A 13322-nucleotide genomic window follows, 5' to 3' on the forward strand; every position below is an offset into this window, starting at 1 on the left:
TTATTTACAATACTGCCCTGTTAATAGTAAGTGCAGTACTTGCATGAAAATCGTCGTTTAAATAAAGAACTTATTCAAAGAGAACAAGATAAACAATTGCATGACTTTTCAACTGCAATTACTGCATATGTTGTTAGCACGGCAGAATATAAGTTTGGCTGTCAAATTCGGAATCCGATTTTTCTCTGGCCCTAATCGCCTTGACTGTCGTTATTTTTGCATTTTTGTTTACAATCAACTTGTTACAACAAATTTACATTTTGTAATTTTGAGACCAACTTTGAAACATTGCAATCGTTTCAGGGCAGCTGTCTCGTAATATTACCTATATTGGCTATATTTACGAACTAAAAGTAGATACGTACCGGTATCTGCGATCATGTCGCGCGACCAGTCGTTGTCGAACTCGAGCTGCTCGTTGACGACGCGCTCGGTCGGCGACTGAACCGCGTCCGTGTCCGCGTCCGTCACGTCGTATATCTCTGTCATTTTCATCTGGAATGAGAGAGACGGACCGATTATAGCTATAACATTTTTATTAATTCAGGGACAAATTGAAAAATCCACCGTTCGAGTAAGATTCGAACTTGCGACCTTTCGGAACACCCAACTGAGCTATCGAATATTACCGGACGTGAATTTTTCATTCCTTCCTTTTTTACAAGCCTTAGGGAACCACCAAATAATAAATATAAATATATCACACTAAATATATAGCAACACGGCACCGGAGTCTCAAGTCGTACTGAGAATTCACCAATAAAAATGTGCTAATGCTAACCCATACAAAACTTTTTTTTTATCAAGCAGATACGTTCGCAAGCGAAATTAAGTTCGGGCATAAAATCCCTGTAGATAATATGTATAATAATATGTACTATGTATAACCTAGCCTTCACCCATATATGAATACGCCGCAGTATGAACATTCTTTTTTGTTACCAGATTTCCTTACACATTTGGTAACAAAAAAGGAATGTTTCATACAAACTTTCTTGGACATTTTGGGAAATATGGTGGAAATTGTTCAGCTTCATGTACTTTACCGGCATACCAATTTTTATAGAAATCTAAGATGTGATCGAAATGTACAAATTATTTGAGAAATGCTCATCTACATGTATAAAAGCCCTACCCATACTCGTATTACTGCGACACCGACACATACATACATTTAGCAAGGTATTTTCTAAACAACGAGTTAACATTTATGTAAAGAAAAACGTAAAACGTGCCCGAGCCATGCAGCTGTTCTGCGATAAGGCAATAATAAAGGAAAACAGTGCGATTACTGATAATGTGATTGCGTAAGTACTAGAAATAGGTAGCATGATCACTACTTTAATGTTTCTAGTCTTATCTAAAGGCAGAATAGACTGAGCGGCAACGGTAGGCACTAAACATCTAAAATATCTAAATAATTAATTATTTTATAAATCGATTTTTTTTTTAAAAAGAATTAAAATAAACATTAAATTAATAATTCAAAACTTGAATGTGTATTGTGTATATTGCCTTAAAGACTTTCAGTAGGGAAGAGCGGGGCTAGGAGTTCCGATTTTTATACAATACAAAATTGTGGTAGGTAATTGAGGTTACAGTGTAAATAAATTACGCGCTAAAAAGTTGCAATTCGTCGAAATATGTGATTATCTTTTGTGTATTATTGCGTGTAGTCAAAATATATTATTCCGTGGGGTTAGTTATGCCACTCGTGCCATCGTTTATGATTTCTTTTCCATGACTACTATCTACTATAATGGAATCAACGAATCACTCCGTTGTTTACTTGCGTTCCTATTCTCATTGGAACAACTTAAGTACTTATCCACGGTACCTACGTAATACTTAGGTAGGTATGACCACTAGTACTAGACTAGACCCACCGGTTATTAAATTATACAACGGGACTTAATCGCGTATCTAAGTTAAGTTTTAAGATTAAGATTAAGTTTATTGTTTTAAGATGCTGATGTCAACTTAAGCCAGTCTTCTCCGAGACCACGGGGACAACGCCGTCCTCGAAACGTCGGAGGTAAAGCTTAAAACTTAGATACGCGATTAAGTCCCGTTGTATAATTTAATAATGTGTAAAAATCGTAAAAGTTTAAATCAGTGTTAGACCCACCGGTGTTGTGGTCGTCGATCCAGCTTGCTAAGCGCCTTCGCATGCTGCATTTTACGGTACAATGATCTTTTTAATTTCAATATTAGGGCAAGAAATTTGCAACACTCTTTTATACCTACTAATTACAGCTTTATTACCGACGCATATCTAAACCGCTTCACGACTAGATATTATATTTTTCATTGCCGATTGTAGTTCCGTATCCGTGCCATTGGCTTGACCGGCTGATATCACCATCAAAGACTTGACTCATGAAGTAAAGATTAGAGATGCCACGAATATTCGGCAACTATTCGGTATTCGGCCTATTCGGCCACTTTGCCTAATATTCGGTATTCGGCCGAATGCAGCCTACTATTCGGCCGAATATCGAATATCTGTTGCACCTACTTCAAAAGAAAAATTGCACAATAAAAATAATCAAAAACTATGTAGGTATATTAGAATGTGTTCTTGGAAAGTTGTTAAATACGAAGACCCTTTTTTGAGCATTTGTTGATTAAATAACATTTTATTTTTATCATGAGTCTGTTTTGTTTGACTCTATTCATTAATGCTGTTCAACAAAAATATATCATCTAACGTTGAGCTTTGTTAGCGATCAGTTTTCATAATAACTGTGACTCAAAATGTTCGTATATTCTGCATTATTCGGTATTCGGCCAAAACCGGGGCATCTCTAGTAAAGATCACTGGTTTGACATTCAATGCCATTGACTTAAAAGTAAAGTTATAGGTGGGTATTTGCAATGGAGCAATAAACAAAGTCCACCACCAGTTCAAGTATTGCTCTGCGCACAACATGTCTGTATGCGCACCAAGTAGTGTGTATGATCCTAGAGGCAGTCAGTCAGTTGAAATAGTTATTTACGATACAAGTGCGGAAAAGAGGAAATTCGAAACGAGTGGCGATAAATTAAAACACTACCGAAGGGACTGTTTTAAATCGACACGAGTTGCGAATTACCTTTTCGCACGTGTATCGTACAACGTTTTACAGTACATATGGCACTTTAAACTTTTGACATACGCACGGAAAGTGCTCTTTCCCGCACTAGTTCGGGAAAGTAGCACAATATGTATGTAAACATTTTGGCATAACCATATGGCAACATTGTACAAGAAAAAAAATATACCTACCTACTTGAAATTGACAAGCACCCATAATTGGCACAATACATCGGTATTTTAAACTTTCCGATATCGCGTTGCTACATGAAATACCTAATGGAAATGAAGTTTTGTCAATCTGTAAACAATCTGCTGCCGCGGGATGAGGTTGTTCCATTTGGGGCGGGGTGGAACATTCCCTTCGGTATGAAATAGGTACTACATATTACTTATTCAGTGGGTTTAGTGGTATGGTTAATGTTATTATCTGGGGGTACTTTAGTATTATTTTCAGCGAAGAGCTTACGAAATATTGATTGAGGGAAACCGAATGTGTCTGTGAACATTCAAACATAGATCCCTTTCCATTTTTTATATCAGTAAAAAACTTTCTTTCGACGCTTTTTATTATACGAGTACCTAGTCCGTCTGTTTTCACCCAACTACGCCTAGGCCAAATTGAAGCATGGTGGTTTGTAGATTGCATGATGATTGGCTGGGACAGTATTAGGTAAGTGTGTATTTACCCTTTAGAGATGGTAAGAAGACTGAGGCCCAAGGACAAAGCAAACATTCATCATACTGCCGTGTTCAAAGACTTCAACTATTCGCTTTATCTATTCGTAAGATAGATGGCTTAGAACAAAGGCTTGACTCATAACTTAATTAGTCGTAAAACATGAATATCTATTGAAAGAGACAAAGAAGTTATAGTTTAATCAATCTCTTAGTAACTTTCCCAAGTTACCATTACATTAATATGCCTAATTAAATCTAAGAAATTAGTTTTCAAAGTTTAGACATATGGATAATTTATTGTATATTTTAGGGCTCCTGATATTCGTGCTACACGCCGCCCCGTGCACTCGTGTGATCAACCCCGGCGGTGGGGGTTCCAAATACCACGAACCCTCCAAAATCTGTCTGCGGACCTAAGTTCGGGTATGGATCCGCGGGTCTTAGCCTCGCTTGGGTATTGAATACCCGTCGGACCGACGCGCCAGGTCCGAGTTGAAACAAATAAGTAGGAACCATTATTAAATGATAAACTGATATTATATTGCATACCGGACAAACGGGGTTTAGGTATGTATCGCCACTACACGTCGAGGACACGTCGGACCCGCGTGCAGTTAAAAGATCAGTGAATCCGGGTACACAGGTACACAGATTTTAATTAAACGGCACGATACCTACTTATAGGTACTTTCGTCTGCATGCTGATAAGTTAACCAATACAAACAAGTGTTTTTGCTAATTAGCCATAACATAACAATAAAAACTAAAACAACAAAGAATGTTCGCCGATAACCCGACGGTGTCGCGGGATTCGATCCGTGTGAACTACACTATCGCGAGCGTCATCATTCCATGACGTCAACATGGATATAAATACTTACAAAAATAATCATAAACAGCTTTGGCTAGAGATCGAAATTACTAAATAATTAAAATAAGAACTAACCAACAAAGTATGGCCAAAATTTATTTTTTATTAATTGAAGGGATAAACATAAACCTGACGACGGGTCGCAAGCGCAACCTATGAAGTAGGCTCTGTGAAATCAACCATCTGTATGCAAGACATTTTCAAGTAGAATCGTACATTAGCCTTACTAGGCCAACTAATTTCTACAATTTGTCTGTCGACTGGATCAACGTCATAATAATTGGATAAGAAGTTTTTTTTTATTGGAAAAAGGTAAGCATTTGACTACAATCTGACCTGATAGTAAGTGCCGATGCAGTCTAGGATGGAGCATACCTACCTACCTATAAAAGATGTCTATTCACTCTCGATTTAAAAAGATCCAAGTTATAGTCGACTGGGAATAGAATAGCAGGAAGTGAGTTTCTCAGATTTCTCACCTTATTGTTGCTGTCGAGGTAGTAATAAGCCAGGAGTGCGTCGTTGTGTGACGTCACATTGAGGATATGTTCGAAAGTGTCGTCCGCGAGCACGTCTCCGTACGATATGCGCATCTCGCTCGCTCTTCTGAAAATAAATCAAAATAAAACATTAAGCATACGGTTTAAATCGTTGCTGGTGTAGGTATCACGAAACTTTTACAGAAAACCGCGAACATTGTTTGTTTGCACGAATGAGCTACCCTTTACCTTAAATACCTATATTGGCGCTCCGATGTGCGAGGATGTCGCTACGTGCGTGCATAGCGCTGTCTCGCTCACACATCGGAGCGGCGTGCGGACTCGAAATGTTAACGCACCGTAATCTGAAGGAAGTAACTAGCCCGCGAACTGGACGAGGTCGCGACCTAAGCTTAATTTGGGTAAGCAACTGATTTGGGTAAACGACCGCTAAATATAAAACGACATCAATTTTAATAGGCTTTTAATTGAAATCGTTAAAATATCATTGTCTAAAACTTAGTTAATACCTATGTCATTGGGAACTCTTTCCCTTTTTTTAATTTCATTGAATCTGGTATAAATAAATGTAGGTAGGCTTTAAATTAAACCTATATGTACGTAAATACCCCGTTATCCATTGATATGCAACATTTTGCATGAAAATTATGATAGGACAAATTATCCTACAAAGGTTTGAGCCGAAAAATAATCTCGGCAAACTAGGTATACAATATGCGTGAAATAATTTGTTGGAGAGAATTTCCATAGTTCCACAACTTAAATATTATAAAGTCAACACCCACTTACATAAGTACTTATTGGATGAACTGTATAAGGTCCTGCCTACTAGGAGCGCAACTAACAAATAGATAAATAATATATAATAGGTACGTAGGTGTGGCATTTTAGGAGGTTATACTACAGGAAGCTAAATTATATTAAGATAAGTCAGACAACCGGCCACAATTAATAAACCAATTAAATTATCATCGTCATCAAACAGAAATCGTAATACCTACCTACGTCAAGTCACGAATACATGAAAACAAACGTACCCTATTGCGCATTTCTAACAGATATAATATTAATCGTAGCCATATTATTATATATTACACATTCAAATAATGATGAAGTTACCAATACCCCCCAAGGTCACCTAAGCTCACCTAAGCCATTTATCCAAATTCCTAAGAAAATAACCTAGTGACATACCTATGTATCTAATCAAATCTACTTGGACAAACGTAATTTTGCCTTTAAACACACACAATATGTGCGTATTTTGAAAAGCGTAGCAGAAGAATACTCGTACATCAAGCTGCGGCTTAAGGTCTCTGCCCACTACACCGTATCATACCATGACCGTGCTATGAACGTGTCAGGCAAAAAATATATCTTTGTATTAAAAAGTATGAGACTATGCCCACTAGCCCGTTCCGTCACCGACCATACCCGTAGCGTGCCATGCATGGACCGTCAAAAATTGTCGGCGAGGATATTTTGCCGGTGCCGAAACGCTACATGCATGGCACGCTACATGCATGGCACGCAACGTTGCCAGAACGGTGCGTGCAGGCGGCGAAACGGTGAGCCGTATGGTTATAACCGCGTATGGTGACCGTTCTAAGCTCGTTATAAACGCGTTGCCGTATCTGTTGCTCGCTCTTACCAGTATGACAACCATTCGCTCGGTCTTTCTGACGAGTCTGGCTCTCGCGAATAAAACGCGGGTACTAAGGAGATGAAACGCGGATGCTACGGGGATTATAGGCGGATGCTATGGGGATGATACGCAGTTACTACGGGCACTAAACCCGTTATGTACGGATATGAAACAATGTGGACACGGTGTAGTGGGCATAGTAGTCCGTGTCGCGTTACAGTCCGTGCTTGATACGTTCATGGCACGGTCATGGTATGATACGGTGTAGTGGGCAGAGACCTTTACGATAATAAAGGTTAGCCAAAGTAAAAGTCGGTAGGTACCTACATCTTATGGCAACCACATATGGTAGGTACTTACCTACCTTTTGATATGAAAGGCCACATAAATAAATCTAGATTGGCAACCGTTCAAATAGGATTGGTGTGGTTAATCTAGCGTATATTAATCTGTCAGCTCCCACGGCTCATATATAAGCCAGAACGCTTATGGTGACGTCATATCGTGGGATTTGACAGGTTAAACGAAGTAAACGAATAACTAATAATTCATTATCGTCCGGTCTTTACATGTACCCATGTATTGTAGGTACACGTACACTTCACTTATTATATTAACCTACTTATGGCATATATGGCGATACGTGATAGGTGTTGTTTCAACAAATACACCAAATGAGATGCCACAGGAAGGGGAGACCTCTTTAAACAAAAATATTGATACAGTTGTTGCGATAAGACATTCCTGGTAACAAGAGAATAAGACAATGAATACAACAATATTTTGTTCAAAAACGTTTGATAATGTGAACACTTATTTGAAATGAAGAACTCAAAAACAATAGAAAATCATTTAAAAAGACTTTTAGGCTTTCGGTTCACTTTGTACCGGATACAGTCAGCATCAAATAAATAGTGACGGCCAAAGTGGCCATAAATATCGGACCACATCCGTACACCTTGGTAACCATGGTTTGGCCACTTTATTTGATGCTGACTTAACTAAAGACATACTTACATAGGTAACTAAATAGTGACATTAATGACACGTCAACATTATGGGACCAGATTCACTGTATCGGAATGAAAACGCAAGTACAAATTTAGTATTGAGATATCGCAATTAACCTAACCACTAAGTAATGAGTAAATATGCTTATTGTGACGTCAAAACCGCGTATGCGTACCTATTGTGTGTAAAGATAACGAACTAATGATCGTGTGAAACAATTAACGCATCATCATCATTTTCAAGTTGTATGCATTGCTAATTATTTCCTCTTAATCATCAGCAAGAAATCTATTTATATAAATAGGTATGTATAGGGTATAACCGGTAGAGGTAATAGGGACCGCCATGTTTATTATTAGTTAGTCGTTGAGTCATATTTGGAAACAAATGACTATAAATCAATAAAATACGACGCACTGATAAGTGTACATAACAATAAAATTAAACACGTGTTGATGTACAAAGAGCCGTTTATGCATTTAATTTACAAGCTCCGACAAGTTGAAAGTGTTCGTCATAAAAGCCTCTACTCACGTTGCAACAAATATCGTGCGATTTTAGATAATCGGCTTAGTAGGTTCAGGTGCAATCAAATTGCAACATGTATTAAGTAACGCAAATCGCATTCAATGATCAGCGATAAAGATTGAAGTCTTAATACAATTATCTCCATCTTTTTCGCTTTTTGAGGCGTGTTGAATACAGAGCGCAGCGAAATTCAATAATAGACTTTAATAATAGAATTGGCGGAATAAATCTCAAAGAAAGCTAGCTACAGAAAACATAGAAGTTGACAAATCTGAAATTTTAATGAAATGCATTTTTCTTCCAATAAATTGAGTCCTTGAAAGTGCTGACGTTGAACTTGAAGCAGGTAGATAATTAGTATGTTCATGCGACGCATTGTAAAGTACCTATGATTTTTCTAAAGATAACGTTCGCGTACACGGATGCAGGAAGATAAACGCAATGCTGAAGGTTATTACCGATTAGATATTGGCCATTATTAATTTTTAATCCTTTTATGCATTTATTATAAATTAAATGATAAATCTAAAACAAAGGACCTACTTATCTGTGACGTATGACGTAATTAATAATTCACACTTGTCGCACATAATAGACAGACAGATGAACAAAGAAGTTATCCTATAAGAGTTCCTTTGTTCTTTCGAGTTACGGAACTTTAAAAATAAAAACAACAGTACATAATTATGTTCATATAATGAGAGAAAAATACAGTTCAATTCGTATGTAGCTAGGTAAGTAATTTATCATCAAGCATTTTATTCTATGTATAATATCTATACATATGTAATAGCAACATATCTTTCCGTGAAGATACGTCAGTATAAAGTTAGTGTGAATGACCTCTAAGCTAAACTTATCCGGTGTCAAAACCCCGTTATCAATGTTGCACTTCATTGGAGTTAAATAAGGGTTGGCAAAATACTAATCTTTATAAGCGATGGATTAAGATTAAATCAAAAAAAGTTATGTTTATTAATTAACGTAATTTACGAGATAATGTACCTAATCTAAAAATTACGTTTGCCGAGATAAAACTTCTGAACTACTAAAACCGCATACTTAGTTGGTTTAAAAAAAAATGTATTACTAGACCAATTAAGAAGGAAGGCTCCATGTCTATATATGTGTTATTAGCAAATTGGTTATCTTCTTAACGCAGTCGGATTACCATACATTACACACAAGTGCTATAATATAATGAAAAAAACCGGCCAAGTGCGAGTCGGACTCGCGCACGGAGGGTTCCGCACCATCAACAAAAAATAGAGCAAAACAAGCAAAAAAACGGTCACCCATCCAAGTACTGACCCCGCCCGACGTTGCTTAACTTCGGTCAAAAATCACGTTTGTTGTATGGGAGCCCTACTTAAATCTTTATTTTATTCTATTTTTAGTATTTGTTGTTATAGCGGCAACAGAAATACATCATCTGTGAAAATTTCAACTGTCTAGCTATCACGGTTCGTGAGATACAGCCTGGTAACAAGACGGACGGACGGACGGACGGACGGACGGACGGACGGACAGCGGAGTCTTAGTAATAGGGTCCCGTTTTGACCCTTTGGGTACGGAACCCTAAAAAGCAAGCGTGTTTAATATCTAGGATTATGAGCCTAAAAGCGGTTCAATAACACACATTATTACGAGCAAGTGTGTTGTAAACATACATATAATCAACGCAATAACATAACTACTCGGGATCAGTTAGCGGAAATCCTCCGATTGTCGTCAACACATTAGTTTACAGCATCATATTATTGCTATATACTGTAATGTAAAGTCACGACAACTGATAACGGCTTGTACATACCTTAGCTACGAGTGGAAAACAATAAGAATTATAAATTAGCTTCCATGGTTTGACCTACAAAAACAAAAACTTAAGTAAGGTGGTCCCCGTTTAAGAAGCGTTTTTGATGTGGTCCCTTCAGCATCTTCTTAAACGGGTTTTACTGTACCTACTTATTTTTATTTCTCGTTGTGTTATAGTAAAAAAAAAAGTAAAATAACTCTTGCGCAAACTAATTTTATTTTTTATCAATATTATTACACCGAATTTGAAATGTATGTACCTACTGTCAACAAAAAACTGTTTCTTGTATGGGAGCCCACTTCATTTTTCAATTTTATTTTAACCAATGTAGCGGAAATATTAAAAGGCAGTCTGAGAAAATTGCAACTATCGACCTATTACGTTCTTGAGTTACATGAGTTCCATCCCGCTGACAGACAGACGGATGGACGCGTAGGAATAGAGTAGTTTGTCATCCTTCGGTAACGGAATCCTAAAAACTAATAATAACCCTGTGAGCTGTAGACCTCGCAAAGGGTAGGAATAAATAAAAAAACCCAAAACTTAATTAACAAAAAAAAAGATATAACTATCGAACGTGCTCACCAATTTTTACGACGGATTCACAGCATTTTCTCAAGCCGAAACGGAGACGCTCCGCTCGCCCGACATCGATAACAACTTTGTAAACAAGTATGATGAAAGTGTGATGGTATGAAATCATAAACTGACCTTCTGTCCACCTGGCGTCCGTCGGCAACTTCCTTTTTCGCGTCCATGGTGAGCTTGTAGTAGATCTGCGCGGCGGCCTCGGACCGGTCGTGCGCGGAGTACAGGAACCCATGCAGCTGCTGCACGACGTTCAGGCTGAGCTTCCATAGCGACCGCGACATCTTCGGTGTGCACGCTACAAATCTGGAACCAATCATTGATTAGTAAAATGCTTTTATGGCCCATTCACAGAATAAATAGTCCGTGAGTAGAAAGCTAGTCTCCATCATAGAGTCAAAAGCATTTATTGCAAACATATTACATATTTAATATTAGGTAGGTACCAATACATAATATGGACCCTACAAGGGCGCAGCAATCTTAGAGCATATGTATTTTAAAGAACCTTGAAATCTCTTATCTTATTCTTAAATTGGTTAGATCAGCGGTCGGCAACCTGCTGCAAAATGTATTGTACTAAAATGGCCTACTACACGGTAAATGAGTTCCTGGAGAATTTAATGTGATCAAGTTCCCATGGTATATTAGATTAGATAAGATGTGTAATTGTATTGTCATTTGAATTAAATCCAGTATGTTATTGTTATTAATCTCTTAATGAAGTTGAATTATGGAATTGTTGACATTACTTAATTTACAGCTATGTACCTACTTCTTTTTTTTTGTAATTATTGACATATGAATCTAAATCTATTAATTATCATTTGTAACGAATTATTGTTAAATATGTAACTGACAGTGTATGATTAATACCAATAAAAATCTATCTATCTATCTATGGGTCTACTTTTCCGCACTAGTGCGTAAAATAGCACTTTTCGTGCGTATGTCGAAACTTTAAAGTGCCATATGTACTGTAAAACGTTGTTCGATACACGTGCGAATAGGTAATTCGCAACTCGTGTCGATTTAAAACACTCCCTTCGGTCGTGTTTTAATTTATCGCCACTCGTTTCGAATTTCCTCTTTTTCGCACTTGTATCGAAAATAACTATTTTGATTGTAGATGTTCTGAAGTTACCGGTGAATGAAACATTTAAATGCGATGTTTCTTTTAATACATTAAGTATTAAAGCCTCATTTATTAAAGCCTCATATAGACGGTTCAAGAACTTGCATGCAAAATGCAAATTTCGTTACATTGGGGTATTTGGTCAATCGACTGAATTCATTGTACTCTGCAGTTAGCAATGTATCCAATGTTGCATGCAAGTATGTATAGCAAGTTCTTGAACCGTCTTGATAGGTCAGGATACCGTCAGGACATCTGTTAAATAACTAATGTGTTGTGTTGACTAAACTATAGCTCAAGATAATTACAAAATCAAATGTTTTTGTCTGAAAGCTTGAAATGGAAAGAATGGGTGTTATAATTATCTTAAGGACGTTAAAGCATTAAACATAGATTAATCAAATCAAACGATAAGAGAATGATATGAATTCGGCCATTTCCTATTTGTGTTAATCTATGTCTAAAGTCCTTATACACATATAAATTAAATAGTCAAACGGACGGACAACAAAACACATAACATAACAGAATAAGCAGTCAGCAGTCAATGATAGTTGATATATTTAAATTGTCGAAAAACCGTAGAGAGAAGTGTCACCCGCCACCCTAACCTCCAATAATAAAATTGGCAAATTTTGAGCCGGAAAAGCAGCAGTCCAATTGTGTTTTTCCACCAATGATGCGAGACAAAGCCAGTGACAAAATGTATACTGACAATAAACTATAGTCATCTGTTTGTCAGAAGTGATTTTTCTCACGCCCCGTCATCACCTAGCCGGTAGAAAATTCGAAATTTCGGTATCTATACCTCTCTATCGCTCGAATATGCAAGAGCGTAAGTTTCCAGATAACGAAGTTTCGATTTTCGAAGTTCGCGGTAGTCTCAGTTTTAAGTTCATAGAATGAGCAATAATGCAAGCGAACGCGACATATTATATTAGGCATAAGTAATAAATGGTATGTACGAGAGGTTCATAATTCTCTTGGCGACGTCCAACAGGGCTAGGGCTTGTTGGTTGGCTGTGACGAGATCGAAGTCTTCGTAAACAAGTCTACGGCCATTCTTGAACGTTGTTATGCCGCTGAAAACGATGTTGTTACGTGAATAAATATAATAAATATCGGAATACATATAAAACAATTGATATATATTACATGTATATTGATAAATTATTATTCGGTCGATCATGTCATAAATTGAGAATTTTTCTCCTAAGTCGGTACTAAAATAATTTTGTTATCATAAAACTAGGCTTGCTTAGGTAGGTATAGATAGAACTAGCTAACAAATAGCTTGAGTCGGCACTTGTACCTAAATAAAACATTTAATTGTTGTCGATATTCCTTGTTTCTTTAAGATAAGATAAAATTAAGTAGGTACTAGGTTTATTATACATACATATGTATAATAAACTTTTTTTGTAATCGATAAATTAAAGCATTTGACGCAATTATGTCACGTGATAGCTAT

General features: G+C 37.1%; 1 protein-coding gene across 2 annotated transcripts in view; it reads right to left on the reverse strand.

The window, feature by feature from the left end:
* LOC134662503 (1-acylglycerol-3-phosphate O-acyltransferase Pnpla3-like) overlaps positions 1-13322 on the reverse strand; it is a 29988-nt gene that overhangs the window by 505 nt on the left and 16161 nt on the right. For both annotated transcript variants that reach the window (XM_063518751.1, XM_063518750.1), the window contains 3 exons: positions 10840-11022; positions 5108-5234; positions 366-495 (listed from right to left, as the gene is read on the reverse strand). In XM_063518751.1, the coding sequence (XP_063374821.1) occupies positions 366-495; positions 5108-5234; positions 10840-11022 (440 nt within the window). The remainder of the gene's footprint in view (positions 1-365; positions 496-5107; positions 5235-10839; positions 11023-13322) is intronic.

The sequence above is a fragment of the Cydia amplana genome, chromosome 3 (assembly GCF_948474715.1).
Source record: "Cydia amplana chromosome 3, ilCydAmpl1.1, whole genome shotgun sequence".
Classification (NCBI taxonomy): Eukaryota; Metazoa; Arthropoda; class Insecta; order Lepidoptera; family Tortricidae; genus Cydia; species Cydia amplana.